The 24,518-nt window shown below is 40.2% G+C and overlaps 1 protein-coding gene across 22 annotated transcripts in view; it reads left to right on the top strand.

Moving 5' to 3' along the window:
* The window catches only part of CDC42BPB (CDC42 binding protein kinase beta), a 94,662-nt gene extending 72,885 nt beyond the window's left edge, over window positions 1-21,777 (top strand). For 2 of the 22 annotated variants that reach the window (XM_054826107.1, XM_054826113.1), the window contains 17 exons: window positions 77-166; window positions 578-683; window positions 2,701-2,837; window positions 3,000-3,038; window positions 3,426-3,565; window positions 5,138-5,219; window positions 8,529-8,745; window positions 9,156-9,218; window positions 12,607-13,203; window positions 15,799-15,896; window positions 16,008-16,092; window positions 16,246-16,366; window positions 16,458-16,575; window positions 17,508-17,546; window positions 17,678-17,786; window positions 17,880-17,950; window positions 20,026-21,777. In XM_054826107.1, the coding sequence (XP_054682082.1) occupies window positions 77-166; window positions 578-683; window positions 2,701-2,837; window positions 3,000-3,038; window positions 3,426-3,565; window positions 5,138-5,219; window positions 8,529-8,745; window positions 9,156-9,218; window positions 12,607-13,203; window positions 15,799-15,896; window positions 16,008-16,092; window positions 16,246-16,366; window positions 16,458-16,575; window positions 17,508-17,546; window positions 17,678-17,786; window positions 17,880-17,950; window positions 20,026-20,157 (2,244 nt within the window). In that variant the 3' untranslated portion in view covers window positions 20,158-21,777. Of the gene's footprint in view, window positions 1-76; window positions 167-577; window positions 684-2,700; window positions 2,838-2,999; window positions 3,039-3,425; window positions 3,566-5,137; window positions 5,220-8,528; window positions 8,746-9,155; window positions 9,219-12,606; window positions 13,204-15,798; window positions 15,897-16,007; window positions 16,093-16,245; window positions 16,367-16,457; window positions 16,576-17,507; window positions 17,547-17,677; window positions 17,787-17,879; window positions 17,951-20,025 lie in introns of those variants that run through there. The other 20 variants (XM_054826114.1, XM_054826110.1, XM_054826117.1 and 17 more) reach the window with 15 other exon arrangements.
* The last annotated feature ends 2,741 nt before the right edge of the window (window positions 21,778-24,518 follow it).

Raw genomic sequence — 24,518 nt, 5'->3', positions numbered from 1 at the left:
CATAATCAGAAAACAATAAGCTTTGCCACCCCGATTTTGAAACAAATTCTTGAAGCCTCATTTTGCTCAATTGCAGTTTTTTGTGATTCAGGAACCAATTCGGCTTCAGAGGATGCCTGCTGCTCCTTCCCCCACCATTCAATCCATTTCTCTAGCTGTACCAAAGGTAGGGGGACTGTGCTAACCTTATTCTAAAGAACAAAGGAAAAAATATCATTTATAAATTAGCTCTCCATGTTTGTTCTTGTCCTGTTTGGGTTTGTCATGTGTTTGTTTGTTAGGTCTGTGTTTTTAATCAAATGTTTCCCAATGCAAGTTGATGGGTTTTGATTTGTCAGAAGGGATGACAAAAAATAGTTGGCTGTAGGTTTGGGTTTGAGTGTCTTACACAGTTGGACATAAAACTGTTACTGTTGTCTTGCAGCACCTTTTACAAGCTGCACTTACTTAAAAGAAGCCCAGGTTTCATCATGTGCGCTCTGATATACTGGAGGGTGGCAAAGGGAGATGCTTGCATTACATAAGTACAGGAAGTGAAAAGTTTTTTTTCTTTTTTTATCCTGAATGTATCTTTCAGCCTAAAGCTCACCAGCTCAATATCAAGTCATTTACAAGCCCTACTCAGTGTAGTCATTGCACCTCTCTTATGGTGGGATTGGTTCGACAAGGTTATGCCTGTGACGGTGAGTGAGTTAAACTTCTTGTATTTCCAGCAAGTCCCTGAAAAAGTCATCCCAAAACACGTATTTTAAGGCAATCATTTCCTTGGAGAGGGAATGAGAGAGAGAGGTGGCTGCCACTGAATGGTTCTCCTTTCTTTTGCAACATCACCAGACTTCTAAAGTCACAGATTTAATATAAGCCCTCATGGTTCCCTTTCATGTTACTGATTAATTCTGCTACCATTAGTGCTGATATAGTATGAGTTGGGGGCGAGGCAGGGAAGGCAGGAGTGTTTTCTGGTTTTGTAGTGAAGACTATGGGAATGCTCTGGTAACATGAATCTGAGTCTATTTTGTGCTATCCTGATCATAAACCCTGTATGTTAGGAGGACTATTTGTTAGGTTTTTTGGCCTGTAGCCCGTCTTGCTGTCCGTTAGTTTTATTTAAAATGCTTTCTCTGATGCATGTGCCACTATTGAATTCCGTATATCTATATCTTGATTAGACACATGAACTCAGTAAATAGTCCACAAATCTGTTGAAGACACTACAGTATAAATAACCTTATTGTATTTCTCTGCCCAGCTTAGTTCTTGCTAGTGACACCGTCTCCACTGACACCTTCAGTATCATATTCAGATTGCCTCATCTGCCCTTCAGGGCTTTTTTCCTGGCAGATCTTCTGGTGGCAGTTCTTCCCCAGGGGCACCTATTGCTCTGCCAGCACTTGCCCTGGGGCTGCCTTTCTTCTCGTGTTGCTGACAGTTCTGAACTCTTGTTTTGCATCTCTTCCTGCAAGTTTGAAATGGTCTTTTTCCCTCAGCGTAGCTATCAACTTTGCTCTTTTTTTTTTTCTCATGGTTTTTGATTAAGCTCTGCATCGTTAGTTTTCCAGTTTGCCTCTTCTACTCCAGAACTTGATAGCTACAGAAGAAAACTAGAATCACATTGATATAAGAATAGAGATGACTCCAGTAAAACAAAACTTGGCCATGTTCCACTCCCAATCACTTGCTTTTCCCAGTTCCTCCTCTTTTTAATGCTGGAGGCTATGGTAAAATACAGCTGCACTTCCAGAGGCCTGTGGAACTGGCTGTATGCTGTGGTTAGGAGGAAGCACAGGGGAGATCACAATGCCGTGCTGCTCTCCCGCTGCCTTCCCAAGCCTGCTGGTAGAAACAGGGTGGCTGGGACAAACCAGGCAAAATCTCTGTGGAAAGATCTGGCCCATAAACTGTGGGTCCGATGCTTCAGTATAACATGTTAATTCATTCCAGAGTTCTTGTAGTCTGTCTCATGTGAAGTGGCATATATTCTGAGATTTTTTTCTGTGCAGTGCTTCTGTGTGAAGTGCTCTATGGGCAAGAGACCTCTGTCCCTTGCTGGTGCAGCACAAAGTGGTGCAAAGTGGTGTAAATGGTAAGAAGGAATGCAACAATTAATGTAGACCGTTTGCTCCTTATTTGAACTCCGTCACCACACAGCATTTCAGTCCTTGTCCCCTGTTTTCTACTTTATTATGCTTTCTAGTCTATTGCCTGTGTTTAATAGATTAACCCATTCTAGTTGGTTTTGGTCAGCTTAGTTTTAGTTTGTCTTTGCGGTATTCTTGCATACTTGGATCAAATTAAACACCCACTATATTTATCTTGTCTCCTACCACTGCCCTGTAATTTTTATTCCTCCTTTATTAATACTTTTTCTCTTCTGTGACTGGGTTAGTTGCTACTTAATACCAGTGAGGCTGACAAACACCTTTTCCTTCAGGAAAATGCTTTCATAAGTTGCCTTGAAATGTGGACTAAGTCCCTGCCCTTTATGGAGGTAATAGGCTTAAAAGAGAAAATAAAAGCACTTTGGAGAGTCTCATACAGTATCTAGGTGTGTTCGCTGCTTTAGCATAGTGGGCAATTATAAGATTTGACTGCCAGTTTCAGTGTGATTAATTTGCTGAGCGTAAGGGTAGACTATGTTAATCTCCTGTTACGATTGAATCATACACGTATTTCACTGTGAATTTTCTCTTTTGTACTTAGTGTGTTCATTTGCATGCCATGTTTCCTGCAAGGATAGCGCACCTCAGGTCTGCCCTATACCCCCTGAGCAAGCCAAAAGGCCTCTTGGAGTAGATGTGCAAAGAGGAATAGGAACCGCCTATAAAGGTTATGTCAAGGTAATAGTCTTTTGTTCTTGGACAAGAGAAGAATACTAAACTTCACTTACAGCTATGCAGCTTGGAACCTCTAAGTATGTTTAAACAGATCTCCTAAATTGTGCTCAAGCCTTAAGGCTTTGTGTGCTATCTATGTAACTTATTCAACCTTCGTTGCTCTAGATGTGGGAGAAACGGTTGGTTTTACTACAAGAGCTAAAGGTTAGTAGATTAGTAGCTACAATGTTCATAAGCAGCGGGGGTGGGTAGGGGGGGAAGCATGCTTTAAGGAAGAATTTCTGTCATTGTTCATGTAAGCATAATAGAAAAGGTAAAGTGTCCTACCATTTTGGCATTTGTGGAATATACAAGCCCCATTGTTTGTCCTAATATTACCTAATATATTTATTAAACTGTAACAGGGAATGGTTGAACTTAAGTGAGGAAAAATGATTACTTGATTACTTGACATTTTTCACTCCGTTTTGAAGGGCAAGTAGAACGTATTCTAATTCCGTTGATCTAAGTATAAGCTTTTCTAAATGTCCCTGCTTTCTGTGTCTACTGCATGTGCTTACATTTAATAAGCAATCAGTTATTTATACACAGGTCCCAAAGCCTACAGGAGTTAAGAAGGGGTGGCAGAGGGCTTATGCAGTTGTCTGTGACTGTAAACTGTTCTTATATGATGTGCCTGAAGGAAAATCCACCCAGCCTGGAGTTGTTGCAAGTCAAGTCTTGGATCTCAGGTTTGTACTAGTATGACAGAGTAGAAATCCTCTGTATTTCTTCCTTAACAAGTATATTTATTTATAGTACACAGTAAACTTTTAGATCACGAGAGCTCTGGTCTGAGAATACCTGTGTGTTCTGAATATAGACTGCAGCTAAGTTATGAATGAATTGGCTCAACGGGAAGTCATGTAAGTGACTGTATAGTCACTCATATTTACAGTGTTAGCATGCTTATTCCTAGAATTCCATATGCACACATGGAAAACAAATAGACTTTGGTATATTGGTTTTTCCCCTGCACTCTGACTTCAATGGTGAGTCACGGATCATCCCATAGCCAGTAATTTCAGGAACATTAGAAAAACTGTAGTAGTCTTCAGAAAAGCACCAACTAATTTACAGTGCAAGTGAATCTGACCCTGCCTTCTCACAGGAGTTATTTTTTTGTGGTGAACCGTTTGAACCACAGACCACTGTCTGCAAAAGATCTGAGACTTTCATTGATCAGAGTAACCAAGAAGGTGGTTGGTTTGTTGTTTTTTTTTTTAATTCCAATTTATGGAAATATCAAGGAAGTGTAACACCTTTTATTGTTACAGCACCTTCTGTCTCTGTTGAATATGAAGTTTGCATTCACAAGCACCTTGATTTATATTTTTCCCAGACAGTAGTACCGTGGGGTTGCACCAGAACTGCTGTTCTTTTCTCACATTTATTCTCTGAGAACCGTCAGCGTCAGTTCTCTCTGAATCGCTGGCAGTGGGAGCGGAAACATGGATGTATTGCAAATAACAGCATTCACGTCAGTGCATTGCTCGAAGCAACTCAGCCAGATATTATACCAGCTGTCCCATGCTTTATCTACTTATTGTAGCTGCCTCTTTGAGTCTGTCTTCTGAGGATTCTTAAATGTTTTAATAGACGTTAACCACCACAGCTATGAATTCTAGCATCGGCAAGTTTCAGGCATCGGTGTCATCTTCACATTAAAATTGGCAATTATGGTGATCAACTTGGTCAAATTCAGTTTAAAAAGGCTTGTGTAGTCAAGCCCTCTGGAGTGGAGCACTCTGAAATGCAAAAGTTGTTCTGATGTCTGTTTATTTTACTGTAATAGAGAATAAAATCTAGCTGTTTTGAAAACCCTTATTTGAATCCCACAAACTATAATTACGTTGCCAAGAGCTTTTTATGTGATTTTTCTTTTTTTCCAAAGGCCCCTCTCTTGCTACACATTGAGGTATGAATTATTCATTTCTAATGTGTCTGCTGGGCTGGAAGAGCAATATTCTTGCTGCTAATTGTAGAATAGGTGTGGTTGGTAAACCAAAACTACACAAAGCCACCACAGTTAACTTCAGGTGGACCGAGTTACACGTACTGAGTGCTGTAGAAACATAACTAAAGCTTGTGAGTCGTTTGGATCAGGGGTGGTTAGAGCATAACAAAGCAGTGATGGCAGTTGTGACCTCTGTGCGGTGTTAGGAGATTACAGCCTGTTGGAACAGTTGTGATATCAAGTAGATTTTGCTGATTAATGTTAGTGTGTAGCATGGATGTGATTCTCTTGCTCTCTTTCTTACTAGAGATGAAGATTTTTGTGTGAGCTCTGTCCTAGCATCGGATGTAATACATGCGACTCGTAAAGACATCCCTTGTATATTCAGGGTACGATTACCAATTTACTTTTAAGAAAATACAAGTTAAATACAGTGTTTTGTTTTCATAGTGAAGTATGTTATTCATGTTTAACGTTTATTAAGTCGTGCAAAAGAATAAGAATTTACAAGGGGTGCCGAAATGTGTAGAAAAACAATATTCTACTCCTCTTATAACTGAATTGTAAAGAACAAATTTTTGCTGCTTCCTTTATATATAAAGTTTGGCTTTTTTTTTTTATTATAATTCAATTGCTTTAAAATAGTTTTGCCTCCTCTTCCACTGGTGTTACCAGAACTCTTTTTTTCCATCTTAGTGTTGGAGGACTCTAGTTTTAGGAACTGATGCTGTAACAAAGTACGATGAAGCTGGGTTGTGCTTATTGATTTTAGTTTGCTGTGTATTGTCTTGTATAGAAAAGCACTAAATTTGAAATTTCAATTTCCTTAATTTCATATTTAGGTATTGCAGAAAAAATTCAGAATAAGAGAGAATAATTACCTTAGTTATAAACTCATCTTGGTTGTATGTTCTATCTGAGTGCTGTATTACCTAGTTTTTAACAATAGAAACTTCTTCCCTAAGTTTTATGTGAATTATATTTAATCTGGAATTTTAAAATAGAGAGAAGAGTATATTAATAGCCAATATCTATAATCCCTTGCATTTGAATGCAGAAACTCATTGTTTTCAGCATCTCTGATGTCATTTGGAGTCGAATCAATGGAACATGGAAGCCAAAGACCTGACAGCCACATGCAATCCCAATCATTTAGTCCTTTAGGGTTTTACTTGGCTTATGTCTTGGCTACTTGAATGCTTCTATGACTTTGCTTTTCTGCTTTTTTATAGAAATATTTTCTGCAGTGGATTTTCATCCTTCAGTTTTCTACTACTTTTACCTTCATTTTCATCTTGTTTCTAAATGGTTTTGTTGGGGTTTTTTTATTCCCATCTGCCTGCTCTTTTCTCAGATGAGCAAAGGTTGGAATACTATGGGAAAGGACTTCTGAGGAGAGAAAATGAGCTATGCAGAATGGTGGTTGATTCATTTAAGAACAAGGCATCCATACAGTTTAGCCTGCCTGACTTGCTGCTCTAATTTCTGCCTGCAGTTTTTAACTGAAAGAGTATCTAAGGAAAAAAAACTTTTGTCAAGTATCCCCATGTAAGAATACTTGTTTGGATAGACATGACAAAATGTCTCCACGGTTTGATCAGATTATACCCTGCTAAAGAGATTTGATGAATTAACTAGAAGCCTGGTGTGTGAGTATATCTATTTAGATACCCTGTTGACAGGGACCAGAGAAGATGCTGCCAAAGTCTGTCTCTTTTCTCAGTTTTATGTCCTTCAAAAGAAGGAATTTCTAAAACTGGAAACCAGTAATTTCTGATGCAAGGGACACTATTTTCTCAATTTCATTTAATTCTACATGTGCATCTTGCTGACATAATGACGTAAAGTGGCTTCTACACAACAGCTAAAACTGTTACTTCACGTCATCTGTGTAAAAATGTGGTCCTTCTTTCCTGTGTGTTATTTCACATAACGTGATGATGTCAGTGGCCCACCAAAGACAGATTTTAATTTCTTTCGGATCTTCCACCAGCAGAAAGCAATACCAGAATGCTGCCAAACACTAAGATATTGCCACTTCTGACCCCCCCATGAAATCAAGAAGAGGAAGAACTTGTCTCAGACTCAGAGATGTCTCAACATCTCTCCTTGGTAATCAGATTTTAAAGCTGGATGTTAGGCTGTCCTGGCATCCAGACACTGCAGTCTAAGTGCTGCCATCAATATGTTTTTAAAAATAGTGTGAGAGTGTCTGTAGTGGAGTCCTTCTGCAGTAGCAGTTTGAGTTAAGAAGCCTTGGGTTTCATAGCAAATATTCATGGATTTTTGTATGATGAATAATGCTAGGTATATTATAACCAACTTCTCCCGTTTTTTCTGCATTTGACTGCATGTAAGAGGCCACCTTCAAAAGACTGAGGAGTAATAAATGGTGGTACTTCAAAGGGAAAACCATAGCTGAAGTCTGATTTGGTTTTCTTTTTGTTTTCAAATTTAAAAATATTATCCTTTATGCCGCCATCCATCTTTAAAATATTAATGCTTAGTTATAGTTTAGACATGAACAAAGCTTGATGCAGAGTAACAGGAGCTATGAGCAATTGCAGTTGCAAACTAGTCAGTTCTTTTTCCTACTGCTCTTCACTTTCATCTTACTTCAGGAGTTCTGTCTTTGACATCCTATTGTCCCAGGTTTACTTTCAGATGTATTTTTTCTTTAAGATTAATGTTATTGCTTAATTCACTCTTTCAGGAAGTGTATGTCGCGTAACCACATCATTCATCTTTGTGGTGATTTTCTTATCAAGGCATATAGGCTGAAGGAGTGTTATGCCATGTATGAATACTTATAGCCTTCAGTTTTGCACTTTTGCACCTTTTGCTGCTTTTTTCCGTTTAACTATTGTTATTCTAAAAGTCTGTTGTGAGGGCTGATACCTGCTGATGGCCTGTTTGTCTGTGGCTAAAAGCATAGTTCCCATGATCTCACAACCCTTCGATCTCTTCATACAGAACACAAAATTAACATTAAGAATTAGTAAATGCATACTTCGGGTAACAGAAAGTTCCTGGATAGTTCTTCTATTCAGAATAGGTTCTGCTTAGAGATCTATAGGATGATTTACCTGAAAATTAAGTGAAGCCATTGTGATTTTCTTTTAACATGGGGAAGTGGGAGAATATTTCAGTCTCAAAAGATTATTTTCCTCCAGAGCTTTTAATGCAGATATGATGTGCTCCTTCCCTTGGACAAATACGTTGAAAATTAAGTAGCAAAATCAAAATCTAGAACCGATCATAGCAATGCCATTGGGTTTAAATGCATCTGGCTCAGAAAGCATGTGTGTCATTTTCAGTAAGTTTTTAAAAGATGGTGAGAGAAGAGATCGGGACAAATTATGGCACGCTACTGGAATTCCAGTTCAGAGCAGGAAGGAGCCTTTTGCTGGCATATATTGATTATTGTAGGAAAGGAATGTAATGTTCCTTGCCCATGTTTTACGATTCAGAATGATTAAGCAAGACTGAGTATTTTTAAACAAAACCACTGAGGCTTGTGCATTTTTTCAAAGCACTGCGGCCCTATCAGCTGTGTGCTGTGTTGCGTACCACTCGGATACATCATCACGTTGTTATGACAAAGTCTATTTTACTTTCACAATTCTGTGAGGTATATAATACTGACAAAAAGGACTTTTATTACTCTTATTAATTTTGCTTTCTCTGTGTGTTAAAAGGTGACAGCTTCTCTCTTAGGTTTGCCTTCAAAGTCTTGTTCTCTGCTGATCCTGACGGAAAATGAGAATGAGAAGAGAAAGTGGGTTGGAATCCTAGAAGGGTTGCAGTCTATCCTGCACAAAAACAGACTGAAAAACCAGGTTGTACATATTCCACAAGAAGCCTACGACAGTACACTGCCTCTTATTAAAGCAAGTTTAGCTGCTGCTATTGTAGGTATGTTTGTTTTCGCTGTTAAAAGTGTGTGAGGGTTGTTGGAGCTTTTAGATGGGCTTCTGTAATGAGAGCACTGACACCTTGAAATAAATTCCTCAGCTGAATTCCTTCATAGGAATTTAATAATGGGGAGAAAATGCTTATCTTGCATTGATATTCAAATTTCTTCATCCACTCTGAGTAAATAATACCATTTAGTTGTCTAACAGGTTGTTTCAGCAATATGGTATATATCTTCCATAGCATGCTTGTGACTGCGTGACTGTATGAACTGCATGAGCAAAATTGATTTGCTGTTGAAAATCCATTTGTCCAGAAATTTTTCCAGCTGTTCAAAGCAAACAGTCTGTTTTAAAGATAAGATTAAGTATAGCTGAATTAATAGCCTTTTTTCTTCCTTCCTGGTTTAGATCGAGATAGAATAGCAATTGGTTCAGAAGAAGGACTGTATGTGATAGAGGTGACCCGTGACGGTAAGTTAGGCCATAATGCATGCATGCGGTAATTACATGCAGAATAATGAGCTCCATAACTTTTAGTGCTGTTATAATATAAGCCCTTCATGTATAGTAAGTATTAAGCACTCAGTTAATTGATGAGAAGGAAAAGTGAATGTGAGATATAAACACTAATTTGGTCATTATCATTACATTCAGTTGACTGGCTGAAATTGAAGGGATGGGTTACTGGGCGTATTTTGACACGTTCTCACCTTAACTGCGTTCCCACAGCAGGTAGCAAAATGCTTCAGCACACAGAGCACGTGCAGCACACACAGCAGCAGTTGATGCATAGTGAATTATCAGGCACTTACTAAATAGAACTTGAATTGAGTGAGGAAAAACTCGACATGGGAACAGGCTTGCTTCAGCCTACACCATCAGAGGATTTAAACTGCCATGAATTAGAAGTTAGGCAGTGCAAGCAGCACAAGACTTTCCATTAAAGCTGCCATGTATTATTGTCTGTTTCTTCCAGAAATTTGATGACCACTCACATTCCGTTTCAGACCAATGGTGGCCAAAGCAAATGCCTTGTTGCCCCTTTCCATTATCTCTTTATTCCCCTGACCCCATGCTTCTTTCTGAACCTGCTTTTTTGGTTCTGTTCTGAATACACTCTGCCCTCTGCTTTGGGAAAAGTGGGATCAGTTTAGCATCTTCTTTCTGAAGATTTACCATGTCCGTTCCAGAAATTCACACAGGTACCACAGCAAAGTGTATGCTGCGTAGTCACTGTGCAGCGCAGGCGTACCCCTCTGTCGTTGAATTATTAGACATCACAGCATTTTTCCCTTTGACCTGGTACACTGAGCCCAACTACAGATAACAGTGGGAGACATGCCTTGGTGTGGTGGGCAAAGTGTGGAGGCCAGAAGGATTACTACCACATGAGCATGGGGCTTGTTTGGGGTCAATCCATGCAAAATGCAATTTTAAACATCAAAAAGCAAAGAACAAGTTTGGTTAATTTTGCCATCTGCTTCCAAAATAAGACACTCTTATTTTGACAAACAAATGAACAAAAAAATGAAACAACTAGTTGAGTTAAACCAAATTTATAGAAGTAATATATTTCTAAGAATCAATGCAGATGTAAAATACAATAATCTACTACTGTTTATCCTCTTCCAAGTTACGATAGGAAATACTAGTTCATTCTTTCTGTCTGACTTCAAAAGCACCAAATACACCTTGTGAAATCGATGCTTGCTTGTAACTCCCGAGGCACTCTAAATTTAGACAAATCTAAATCCATACTTTTTGGGGTGTGAGAGCTAACAGCCTTGGCTCTCTGGTAGGATTGTTTCTAACATTAATGCCTAACGCTTTCTTCATCTGTATGTATAACCTCTGAGCTTATGCTCTTCTGATGTCTTTATCTGGGAGTTAAGGATGTTGAGATCAGTGATGTGGTTTTGTAAAATTAAAAGGTTTTTGGGTCCCTTTTCCAACTTTGGAAAAATTACTGGGACAGTCCTGAAATATTCCTTTGACTCTTTTTACTTATTGCCATTCCAATTTCAAAGAAGAAATTTCTTTAAATTTAGACTTGATGGAAGAATTTGAATTTTCTTTTTTAATGCAGTTTAGCTTGTGGCTATTTGAAGTTTGGATTGCAGTCATGCTAAAATTTGCATTTCAGTGTAAAGTAAAGCAATGAATACAGGTTCTTAAAGACTTGACTTTCAAAAATCAAATGAAGTCAGGGATGTAGTTTCGTGGCAAAAAGCAAAATGTTATTGCTTCCTCTTGCTTAGAATAAGCCATTGCCCAATTCCAGGAGAAACTGCAGATATTTGAAATTCTTTTTAGCAGTGATAAATGCCATTCCTTTGAGTAAACTTCCAGTGATCACCATTCTGTAAGTACTTAGATATAAACATAACTTTAGATGGAAGTAATTCCAGAGATTCCAGTACAGCTTCTTGCATAAAAGCAAATTATACATTTAATTTGAAAGGTCATTTCATAAAGGAACAATTATCTGCATCACCATGTCATATATAAATGTGAAAATATATTATCAGTTTTGGTTTTAAGTTAAGAGATACTTTGCACGAGTTTTCTATGGCCAGTTCCTGTGAGTTAATAGCATTTTTATAAATCGTAACCTCTTTTTCATTTTATGGCAGTTGTAATTTTCAGTGTTAATTAACTGCCAGCTGCTTATATCAAAGGTCTTTGGTCAGAATATCACTTAGTTCTTGACGAATAAACTAAACTGTAAGCTGCAGTTGGAACTTTGCCACAAAGATCCCCCCCCCACCGCCCCTCTAGCTCCAACAGCTGGTTATTTCATAGAACATTTCTTCAGACATATCATATATCTGTGCAAGTGGGGGGATGCCACAAAAGCACTTGGCTTTGTGATCTAAACAGCTAATGTCTTGTTACAACGTTTACAGAATTTGGTAACTTGACTAGATTACTCAACTATTTCTGAAGAAATGCATATCATTTCCAATTAATATTTTTTTAGTTACAATTCACAAATGTTTTGAAAGCATTCAGCTAACAGAAAAATGTAAGTGACGTTCTAATATAATTGGCTTATGTGTATTATGCTTCCTAGTTTGGAATTGCTTCATCTCTTCTATTTGTGCCCCATGAAATACTCACTACTTTCTTGAAAGTGCCTGTATACCCACAATCCCAAAAGCAGTTTTTTAAAAAAAACCCCCTTCAAACAGTGAAACTCCCCAGCTTCCATGGGTAGCCTAACTAGTCCTTACTGTGAGAAGGCTTTTCCTGGTGCCTGTCCTAAACCCCTCTTCCTACAGCTTAAACACATTCCTTTTTATCCTTTCCCCATCACACACAGTATTTTTTGCCTTTCCATATAGGTGTTTAACACCTGCTTAGCGTGCAGCTCTTGTACTTGGCTGAGACATTTGCCAACAGTACAGCATTTGGTATCCTCGGTTATCAGCATTAAATACTTTGTTTCTTTTCTTTGTGGTGTTGTGCGAATTTGGTCTTCCTCCATAATTTACTGAAGATGCTGGTATTTTCCTGAAGGTGGGATGCTTTTCAGAAGATACAGCATCTTGCAGTGTATAGATAGTACAGATATTATTATATAAAAAATTTCTCCATTTTTCCCAGATGTTTAGCAGCCTTTTCCTGCAAAGTGTTGCTGAGACTTTGTATCAATAGAAAGAGTTACAGGAATGCTTTGTTTCATTGTTTGTTCTGAGAATTAATAACAGAGCATCGAGCATGTGTAATAAGCGCTCTTTCTTATCTGGTATGTGTCTGTGTTTAGATTCATTTTCAGACATCAGTATGTAACACTGCAATGTTTCCAGGCCTGATGGTTTTCTTGTTTAACTTACGGCAGCTCTTGTTTCCTTTGCAGTGATAGTCCGAGCTGCTGACTGCAAGAAGGTGTACCAGATAGAGCTTGCTCCCAAAGAGAAAATTATCATCCTCATCTGCGGTCGGAACCATCACGTTCACCTTTACCCCTGGGCCTCTCTGGATGGGTCGGAAGGAAACTTTGACATTAAGCTTGCAGAAACTAAAGGCTGCCAATTGATTACAACTGGAACACTAAAGAAGAGTTCTTCAACTTGTTTGTTTGTGGCTGTCAAACGACAGGTTTTTTGCTATGAAATTCACAGAACTAAACCTTTCCACAAAAAATTCAGTGAAATTCAGGCTCCAGGAACTGTACAGTGGATGACAGTGTTCAAGGACAAGCTCTGTGTTGGCTACCAGTCTGGGTTCTCTCTGTTGACCATCCAGGGAGATGGACAATCTATAAACCTGGTAAATCCTAATGACCCCTCGCTTATCTTCCTCTCACAGCAGTCTTTTGATGCCCTTTGTGCTGTGGAGCTCAGTAATGAGGAATACCTGCTTTGCTTCAGCCATATGGGAGTATACGTCGATTCGCAAGGTCGAAGGTCACGCATGCAGGAACTAATGTGGCCTGCAACTCCTGTTGCCTGTAGTATGTATATGTTTTTCTGTTGCCATATCCCTGTTGCTGCTTTACTTGTCTAAAAATAATCAGCGTTGTATTCTATTTTGCTTCGGTTTGTCTTTCAATATCTACAGTTTAAGTTTTGATGAGTTAACAGGACACATAGTTCTCCCTGATGGTAGTTTTGGACTTGGCCATCTCCTGGGCTGAGATCCTGGATGCTGCAAGAAGAGAATCGCTGTCTTGTTACAGGACACAGAAGAACGAATAATGGAATACAAAATAACTTTTACAGAGAGTGGTCCTGGATGCAGGACAGTGCAAGACTACCGGTCTGTGGAATTCTGTAAAGACTTTTGCTCCCCTAAAGAATGTAGAGTTCTAGTTGTCTGTAGGATGTCTAGAAAGTTGAAGAAATGTAACTGCCACTCTAAAGGTTCATAAATATAACAAAATAAGAGGTAAAAATATTGCTTTTGGCAGAACTGGTAGCAATTTTTCTCCTTTTGGTTTTATTTTTAGGGGGGAAAATTTCCAAAAATAACATAGGCAAGTGGAGGGTAATTTTTCAACTGCTCTACTTGTTTCAGGAGCATTGGTTTATCAGCTACTTAGGATAGAAGCACATGCAGAGCATTTTTCGGTATTTGGTTGTCAAAGGCAGTTCATGATAAAACCGGGATTTCTATTTGGAGCTCAAATAGCAATTAAAATGTTTTGAATGATTGAAGGCAAGAAATAGCTTTTTGTTTAAATAGTACAGCGAGCAGTTAGGTGCACGTTGGTTTGATCAGGCCCTAATAGCAGTTTGTTTAATTTTAATTGTCTTGAACTGAAATTGTTTGCTTACTTTACTCTGACCTAGTTCTGTACAGAACTCTGAAGCAAAGGCCCAAGGAAACAATGTAGTTGCAAATTTACTTTAAAACACCATTAGCCAAAGCTAATGTTTCCTTTTCCTTTATCAGCTTTACAGTTTTTTGCATTTCAGCAAACTAGGCTTGCTAGTTAATGGTTTTGTCTCTTATTATTAGAAGCTGTTCTTACTGTAAACTATTTTATAGCATTCTTGTGTGTGCAATCCTGAGTAGCATTGGCCTACGGCTGTTTTTGTAGAAAGAGCAACTTTTTCCACTGCCAAAGGAAACTGGATTACTTCCCTTTTCATTAGCCTTGTCCTCCCTCCTCAGTCCTGGTGTCTGTCATTAGTGATGGTGGCTTTTTTTTAACTGTCCCATCAGGAGATCATCAAAGTGGAAATGGTTCCCCCCTGTTGCAGTTTCTGCTGTGGTAAAGGACCACGTTGTAGAGCAGTTTTAAGATACGATGGAGAATTTGTCTCGAGGGCATTCAGTCCTCTCACGCTAGGAGAGGACGAGGTCAGCTCTGTAATGTCAGGTGGCCTGCCTAGGTTGCGGTTAAACCAGTTTAATGTGCCGGTTCTGTGCTGAGTCAGTGTAGGTGTTGGGGGGCTGCTTAGCTCAAGTATGGTGCAGTGCAAAGACTCGGAGCCAGCAGGTCTCGAAGCTGGAACATGGGCAAGCCCAGTGCAGACACTGACGTGCCTCTGGGAACCAGCTGAGATCTGACCAAGCTCATCAGCTCTGACTGGTAGGTGCTGGCCTTTGGCTACAAGCTGGCCGGGCAGAAGCAGTTGGTGTTTCTGTCTGATGCTCGCTGGTCTCCCTTGATGTGGACATCAAATACTTGACCATAAATCACTTCTGGGATACATATTTATGATAGCTGTCCAAGGCTTTCTGTGAACAAGTTTAAAAAATAGCACCACAACCATTACTTCAGTTCTTTTAAGAAGATTCTGTGATGTGTTTAGTGTCCTACTGGGCTATTTTCCCTTTGTTTATTGAAGCAGCTCTTTTCTCTATTAAATCCCATAAATTTCTAGTAACAGCTCTTTACATCAGGACACAGTCTTTAGATGAGCAGAAGCGTGTTGATATGAAGCTCTAGGGATCTCTGCTTTTCATTTGACCTAAAATAAACTTGTCTCCTGATACCTTTTATGCTTTTTAAAAAAAAAAAATAGTTGAAAAGAGAAAATGGGTTATGGGCTTTAAGCATCGTGACAATTTTCTGTTAACCTGATGAAAGCAACCCATACATGAATATCTAAAGCTAGATAATTGTTAGCAAAAGAGGAAGGAAATTGAGAACAGATCCGCATCATGACTTCATGACCCACCTCACAGATGGTGGCCCTCTCTTTTCCCCTGCACACAGCATATGTATAGTTAGTTTGCTGCTTCCAGAATGAAGTAATCTGCATCTGTAGAAAAGCTAGCTGCTCAGTTCCTACCAAGTAGCAAATTTGTATGCATCTGAAAACTTCAGATGCCATTTCACAATTTCATGAAATCATAATTTGAAGTTTAAAAATACTGAAAGGGTCAAATTTAAATCTTTCCATGATGCTGGCAGTTGTCGTTAGCAAATCTATTATCACCAGAATATCTGTTTGAAAGTGGGGCTGGGAAAAAGTATTTTAAAATGTATCTTGCACATAGTGAAAACCTTGTAACTATTGAAATTTGCTCAAATACCTGTGAGTTCTGAACTACTGAAACCACATTAGGGTTTTCTGTTTGTTTTTAATCTATGCAGGTTGCAATTCTTTATACGTAACAGTGTATAGCGAGTATGGTGTTGATGTATTTGATGTTAACACTATGGAATGGGTCCAGACCATTGGCCTGCGAAGGGTAAGTAATTTTCTTTGAATATAGAACTTAATTGGGTTAATTCCAAATGAGATGTTTCTTCACAGTGTATGCTAGGCTTGTGTTAATTCTCTGCCTCTTTCCTCAAAACAGATCAGACCGTTAAACATGGATGGCACACTGAATCTCCTTAACTGTGAGCCACCAAGACTAATATATTTCAAGAACAAGTTTGCAGGTGAGTACTGAGCAAGGAGAGAAATGGAAAATGATGCCAAGCCTAACTTGGGTAGTTTTAAGCAATGTTACCTTTGCATGAGATGAAACTTGTATTGGATGCATCTGGGTCAACATGTATCTATCTATGTGAAATTGTATTGTGATATTACAGCAGGAGCTGTCCTCAGTGTACCAGAAACGTCTGACAATAGCAAGAAGCAAATGCTTCGAACTAGGAGCAAAAGAAGATTTGTATTTAAGGTTCCTGAGGAAGAGCGATTACAACAAAGGCGGTAAGAATTTAATCGCAATATGTAACTTAATGTACGTGATGACATGCAGAGACTGGGATTGCTAATAGCAAAATTCACTCTGTTCTTTTAGGGAAATGCTTAGAGACCCTGAGCTAAGGTCAAAGATGATTTCTAACCCAACGAATTTCAACCACGTGGCTCATATGGGACCAGGAGATGGAATGCAGGTTCTCATGGACCTCCCACTGGTAAAATACATTTAAAAGGGAGGGAGATATATGTCTATTTGTTCTTGCTCGGAAAAACTGTGCAGATGAGCTGTATAGGGTTCAAGTATTACCTCTGTACCAAGTTATTCTTCTAATCATTTTAAGAAAGGTGAACCTTCCTGATGTGCAATGCTTCTAAATCCTGTGCAAGGAAATACTGTTAGCTGACTTACAAATGAGACACTGAAAGAAACAGGTATCACTGCCAGGATCTTGTTAGTAGTTTTGTAAATAATCAGTCTCTCCTCCTTCCTTTTTCTTGTTTGTCTTCTTAAAATAACAGAATGAATTTCCTTCCCCCTCATCCTCTTGACATTCTGCTCTGATATCACCTCCAACAGGCCTTGAGCACGTCTCTCACATGAGCCCTATCTCTGCTGAAATCTTTCTCCAGAGCGACCATTCCTCACTGCAAGGCTCCCCTCTGCTTTCTTCCTCTTCCTGTCCCTCCTCTGCTTCCCTAGCAAGGGTAGGAGTAGCTACAAACTGTTAGGAACTGGAATGGTGTGCTTGTGGCACTTCACCAATTCTAGAGCAAAAACAAGGGGGGAAAAACTAATGCTGTGGAGGTAACTCAAGTGCATGTAAGTTGCAGTGCTTTATAGCATTATTTTTTGTTATTTTGCATTTAACAAATACAGCGTTTTGTGAGCTATTCTAGTGTTAAATCCACGAGAGGAAGGTGAAAAGGTACGCTTTTCTGTTCTGTACCCCCTACTTTACAGCTGCTAGCCAGGCTTTCTCTTGTCCTTCTCAGCTAGCCCAGGTGAGGGTAACGTGTTTGTCCGTTCAGCAGGAGGAGGAAAGAAAGCAGAGCTCTTGGTGCAGTCCCTGCCCCTTCGTAGAGGGTTTGCTGGCTGACAGGTTCCAGTGGCTGCTATGGGGCTTAGTTCTTTCTCTGTCTTTCTCAGGGTTTGTGTCTGTTACTGAAAATATGTGGATGTGGTCAAGTAAGTTCAGAGTTTTTCTACCAACACTGGGTTGTAATAGCTTCAAAAGCACAGTAAAGTTTTTCATGAGTAACAACTCCTAGTTGGATAGCTTTTGTTGCTGGCTAACAAGGTGTTTTATTTCACCGTAGAGTGTCCTACCTGCTGCACAGGATGAAAAACCATGTCCATCTACAGCTAACCTCTCACGGCAGCAGCAGCAGCAGAGAAACAAAACCTATATTTCATGGCCCTCGTCAAGTAAGGCTGGAAGCAAACTTGTCAGTTCTGAGCTGTAATTTATGGCTTCTACAAAAAGTGTAAACCTGCCTTTTTTTCCTGCTTTCTCTACAGGTGGCAGCGATGTGGGAGGAGCCATGCCTTCCCGAAGTATGTCCGATCCTGACCAGGAGTTTGACAAAGAGGTAGAGTAGCTTTTATTAAATGGAGACTGATGATATCCTGTTGCCATAGATTGTTTTCTTTTTCCAATAGATTACATTTCTGAGGAAATATTTCATAAAGACCTTGTTATTTATGGAGACGTTTTCCTTCCACAAATGTTTTCTCCAGCCTGTAATACATGATTGCAAGTTAGACACGCCAGCGCAAAAGCAAAGCTGTGCAAAGATCTTTTTATGGTGATATTTTAAGAAGTATTATGTCTTGGATTAAGCTTTGTAGACAAGGGAAATTTGACTAATTGATGAAATGTCCTCAAAGCTCCTAAAAATGTTCTCTAGGCTATTAGCATAGAATAGCAAAGTAATACGACTAGTTAAGTAATTTTCTGTGCTGCCTTAAGGAAGACTTTTTGTCACGTAACTTGAGAAGGAATCGTTTTAAAATACATGAAACTGCTTTTAGCAAGAGTAAATGTACGTGCCAGTAGTTGCCAAACTGAAAATGTCCTGGCTGTACAAAACTGGTGTCCCTGCATCTAAGGAGAGAAGATGGATGATTTTTGTTTCCTTGATTTATCATGGGTGTAGCTTCTTCCAAGCTTTGCTCGAGCACTGCCTGTGCAAGGAAAGTTTTAGGAATTATTGTTGGGAGGCAAACTCCTAGATCAAGATCTTTGCATCTTTTTAGTGCTTTTTGGTACCCAACTACAGGCTGGTGTAACATTCTGGATTTTGAAGGGTGTTTTCCTGAAGCCAGACCTTTGCAGGATGTCTCAATACACCCCAAGTCAAAGCATTTGTTCAGAGTTCTGATCACAGCCGTGCTCTGACTTCCTTTCTCACCTTGAGTAAGCCATTAAAAGCAGGTGGAAATGGGGATCTCTAAACACAGGTATATTTGAAATTGTTTTGATTTTCAAAGGTGCTGATGACGGCCTATGTCAGTTGACTTAGTTGTTCTGCAGCATCCTTCCCAAATTCCATTACATTCCATGCTCTAATGATAAGTGCTGTTTGCAGGCACAAGTAGTGATGGATTCTAAGGTTTTTGCATTTTCTTTTTTTGGTAGATCTTACAATTTCTGAAATTTAAAAAAAAAAAATTGTAATTTGAAACTTGAAAAAGGAGCCTCTAATACCACCTCTTGGCTTTATACAATTTTTTCCCATAGCTTTTGGCTTTATCATAGCATGAACTGGATTGTGTTAGGATAATCTTGTTATAGATGATCTTATTATTGTTTGAGCCATGCAAAACCTCGTGAACAGCATTCTTAAAGGATATTACCTTTCAATCTATTTGCTAAATATACATTCCCTTTCTTGAAAGTAACTTGCTGCAATGGTGCCAGTTTTTCCTGTGCAGCATTTCTTTAGCTGTGAATGTGTGCAGTGCTCAGAGTTGTAACTCACCAAAATAGCGGGAAACTTGCAGCTGTCCTGTTGAAGTGAGACCAGCCTGTGAAGGCAAATATCCAACAACGAGTCTAACGCTGGGGAAATAACTGTGGATAGACTGTCTTTATTAGATATTGACATAGGGTGTCTCCAGTAAGTATATTCTGTTTCCAGACCTCCAGCCTGATACTTGGCAGCCTTCACTCTTTTCACGTGCTTGTCACTGTTGCTGTTTTGTAAACAGTTCATATGCTTGTTTCCTTCCTTCTCACCAAACTGAAGATGATTTGACCATAATTGTTTACATGTTTGTATGGGCAGATAAATCTACTCCTGGGCTATAAAAATTGCTTTAAAAACACAGGCTGGTAAATCCAGAACAATGGTGGACAGATATATGTGTTCCTTCAGGAAAGCTTTGCAATGGTTAAAGGAGAGGAGCCCGGGATTTAGCAATTTCCACGTACTTTGCCATAATTCCTGTTACGTCAGAAGGTCACCTTCAGGACTGCACTACAGCCTATTGACGATAATGGAAGTATTTGCATGGACGTTTAGCTATAAAATGAATCTAATGCACACTGCTTCATAGGTGTTGCTCACCCTAATTTTTGAGTGCCTTTGAAAGCTTTCAAGTGTGAGGAATTGATTTTAAGTAAGTGTATTTCATTATTTTTTTTAATATTTCTCATTAACAGCCTGATTCAGACTCCACCAAACACTCTACTCCATCTAACAGCTCAAATCCAAGTGGTCCCCCAAGTCCCAACTCTCCTCACAGGAATCAGCTTACGCTAGACGGACTGGACCAGTCAACCTGTGATGCATAATACTACCGCTCTCACCCTTCCGGCTTCGATCATCCACTACTCCGTGGAGTATTCAAGAGCAGGGCAAAGCTGACTCAGATGCTAGTGCCAAGACTGACACTGAATCTCTAGTGTTGTACAAGAATAATTATATATCCAGATTGTAGATACAAACTATTGAAATGAAGAAAATTCTTTACTAAATAGTGATCGAGCTTTTTATGCAGAATTGTTCACTGCTCAGTTACGGTTCTGCACAGCTGTGACACAGTTTTATTGCATAGGAGCATTTAAGGCCACCAGTAAATAGTCTTATTCTTATGCTGAAAAAGAAATAGAGAGAGATACTGATAATGTTGCTACAATATCAGGAATATTATTTTTCTATAGAATGATGTAATGTCTCATTAGCAGGAAATCCTTTTAGACACAATTTGGACCTCTAAATAGGAAATGTGAGCAGGTCTAGTTACATCCTCAGATGGATACACTTTTCCCTTTTTCCCATAACTATTTGTTTCCTAAATCTTAAGGAGAATGCTAGGAAGCTGTAGGTTGTTTCCAACATCAATAGAATCACCAGGAAGTCCAATAAAAGTTGGTTATAGTTTTGTGGCCTTTTAATTCATTTAGCCATTACGTATTCAGCTGCATAAATGTCTTTATCTTTCTACCAACTTTCTAGTCTTGTACATAGGACTACTGCCAGTTATCTTTTACCCATACTCTGCTTTTTAGTCCTCATCAATCAGCCATTAGTCCGGGCTTTTAAAATATTGTTAATTACTGCTGTGAAAAAAATTTTACTCCTAGTTCCTGCCTATCTCCTTCTGAGAAGTTGTTTCTCCTGGGTTTTTTGGTGTAAGGACACACTACATTGTTGAGCTAGTAAGCCTTCTCGTGGACGCATTGCCCTCGAAGTCTGCTTGATCTAAGGGACTCTGTCGCACTAAAACATCGGTCTGTTTTATCGGTTACCAAAGTGGAACGTGAAGGATGTGTAACTGGGGGTGCTGCTTTTCTCATTAATTGTATCCTCACCTGCATGAAGACCCCATGATTATTAATCAAGTATTGATCATGTAGAAAAATGCACAACACACTCCTGTATATTTTGCTATGGCCCACGTGCAGTGGTGATGTTTTGCGTGTATATTTAATCTCATGCTTCCGTGTATTATACATTTAGTAATCAAAGATTTGTGACCATGTCTCATTAAAAGCTTGTAATTAATTCAGTGGCTGGCATATCCAGTTTGTCATTGTCACACTAGTGTGCCTTCTGTGCCAATTTTATGACAGTTGGATGTCACTTATTTAAAATTTGGTTTAAATGGGCTAATGATATACCAATGGCTAATGTTCTTTTCTGAAACACTGTATAGGACGTGCACTTATCTTTAGTTTAAACTGAGTGTTCTAGTCAACATTTAATCCTGTTACGTTAAGTGTTCGACAGTACTTGCTCTTTTTCTCAGATTCTTGATAAAGGGGCTCAGTTAGAGCTGGACACTACTGCTTTGGGGGTTTTCTGGTTTTTACTTTTTTAATGTAAGTCTAAGTCTTTGTAATTATTGAATTGTGAGAACATTTTTGAACAATTTACCTGTCAATAAAGCAGAAGAGGGAGGTTTTAAAGCTCATAGTCGTCTGTCTTGACATGTGAAAACAGTCTACCACTGACACTTGCTTTAGTTTCATGGTAAATTCACTTTGTTCACACGGATGTTTTACATAAACTGAAAGATACTTTGAAGCTCTGTCCCTGAATGCTACGAGAAAGGTGTGTGTTTCTGCACGTAAATGCATGTTCAGGAGCAATGGAAGTCCTTTTGGTGGAATACAGTGTTGAAATTTTGTGCCCTTGGTTTGTGTTAGAGTTGTCATTTCATTGAGTCGCTGACGCTATTAATTCATTTTAAAATTATTTCTATGGCTATTTCCTTATGGCCAAAGCAGAGTAAGGAGGCTGCAGGATCCATTCAGGCATCTAAAGTGTGATAAAATAAAGACTCCTGACTTCCTGTCAAAGCACTAGTCCCAAAGAAACGCTTAGGAACATTTCAAGGACTGGTGTGCAAATGGTGCAGCCCCTAATACAGGGGTTGTTTTTTAAAGCTCCCCTCATGCTCCGGTATGTGAGCACTGCAGAGCTCACTAGTTAGAACAGCATCAATGTCTTCCCCAGCGTGTCCTGGGTAAGGTAAGCATCCTGCATCCCTTACGGAGTGCCCAAAGCACTCCTGGGTTACTAATTGATTTGTCTCGCCCATCTTACTCCAGGTTATCTTAATGGTGAAGGTCTAGATTGATATTTTGGCCCCTGCTGTTCCTTGCTTAACCAAACCTACCTGGGCCAAGGCCAGCCGGCTGGGTCGGCTCAGCTTGGGAAAGTGTGCCCGCGCTCTGCCCTGGGGATGGGGGTGATGGCTGACGGGAGGTTTGAGGGCTGGGTGCCGGAAGCCTTCTCACAAGTAGTCATGCTAATCAGCCTTTGACTTATAAAAAACATTTCTACTGCTCTTGAGCTGATTTTTCTCTGCACAGTGAGGACTTCGGATGACAACAAAGTCTTTAATTATGGGGGTATTAAATCATAGCACTCAGCAGTGCCAAGGCTTGGTTATAATTTAAGCAGGAGAACGTTTCTAGAAAAATAAATTAATTGCTCAGTATGAATACATTATTCTTTTTTTTTTTTCCCCCTCAAGTCTGGTGGAGCAGAATTCTTCCCCAAGTCCTCCACCACAGCCCTGTGCAAAACTATTCCCTTAAGGCCTTTGATGCTGGTTACCTAAAAAGTCCTCCTAAGCCCTCAGGAGACCTTTCAGAAATGCAGAAATTCAAGACTTGATGTGAAATGTTCCTCTGACGGTGCGCTTTCTTCTCCCTACCAGTCTAGTATCGCAAGTAAGGAATTGAGTTATGCAAGGAATGAGGGTAATTTGGTCTCTGCCTGCTCCTCTGCCCGCTCTGTTTTCACAGAGGCATTACATCAGGTCCCAAAGCCGGGGCCACGGGCATACCGCTCATCAGAACATGCTGGTCACTTCCAGCACAGATCTTTGTCCCAAAAGGCTGTGCATTTTGGAATACGTCCTGGTGTCGCTTGCTACCCGAGAACTTAAACCCATCTGCCACCATCTCTGTCTACAGCACGGATGTGCTGAGAACAGTTTCCTAAGTGGGTGCAGTCTGTTGGGGGGCCGTGCATAAACACTCGCTTTACATTTGCAGGGTAAGTGCTTAATGCAGCGAGGGCACAGAGAGGGGACTTCAGCGTGGAAATGCTGAATGTCCAGACATGCTCACTGTTCTCCACAGCATCCTTGGGAGAAAGCAGATGCATAAAAATCTGAAGGGCTGGCACTGGTAGCCTAAAGCACTGCGAAGCAGGGAAGCGCTGGAGGGAAGAGATGACTGTGGGAACTGAACTGCACCCTTAGGAGAGTTAAGCAAAGTAACAGCCAGAGTGAACGTGTCACATCATGCCCAATCTTCTCTTGCTGCTGAGTTTAGCCTATTTTAAAAGGAAAAGGAAAAAGAGATGGCTTTCTCACACGCCAAGCTACTGGAGCATCCCATGTTCCAGTTTGCACCTTGCCTGCTCTGTGCGAAGCGGCTCCAGCAGGCAGGGGTGAGGAGGATGTACCAGAAGGTATCGTTCACCTGCCCAGCCCTTGCCTTCCATTGCGGTGGCAGCAGGTCTGGACCGCCTTCTCCTATCTGCTTGCACCCCTGTAAATGTGGCTCCCCTCTCCATTTCCCCTTACATCCCTCCTCAACAGCCTTGGGCTCGTTGCAGCACATGGGGCAAGAGCTGCAGCTGCTGCTGCCCCATGGCCTTGGGCTCGCCGCTGGCAGGGCAGTGCTGCAGCATGGGGTCACAGGGGCTCTGGTTCAGGGGAAGGGGTGCCATGGGCACAGGTACCGCGTCAGGGAGGCAGGAGGTGAAGGCACAGTGCTTGGAAAGAGCCAGCAGGATCTCGGTGCTCCCTTGCAAAGCCCTCCTAAACATGTTTCTGGGGATGTGGGGTGATGATGAGACCGGACATCAGCTGCACAGCTCTTGTGGGATGCCACGGAAAGCCAAACATCAGCAGAGCGTGTCCCAGTGGCGAATGATGCTCAAACTAGTGTTGCTGGTGGGGTTAGCTGAGGACAGGAGCAGAAGACAGCAGGACGTGCTCAGCAAGCAAGAGCTGCAGTGCTGCGCTCCAGCCAGAGGAGGAACATGAACTCAGGAATCAGCCGGTTCCCCCTTCTTGCAGCAAATATTTTCCCTGCTCCCCAATAAGCTGCAGCACTTTTTTGTCACCTGACTGCACAGGTTTATGCAGCTTTATTGGTTGTTTTCTTATAGATAAAACCCTCAGATTTTT

Source organism: Grus americana, chromosome 5 (genome assembly GCF_028858705.1).
Source record: "Grus americana isolate bGruAme1 chromosome 5, bGruAme1.mat, whole genome shotgun sequence".
Taxonomy (NCBI): domain Eukaryota; kingdom Metazoa; phylum Chordata; class Aves; order Gruiformes; family Gruidae; genus Grus; species Grus americana.
The sequence above is the reverse complement of the archived record's forward strand: the minus strand, read 5'-3'. Positions and strand labels throughout refer to the sequence as shown.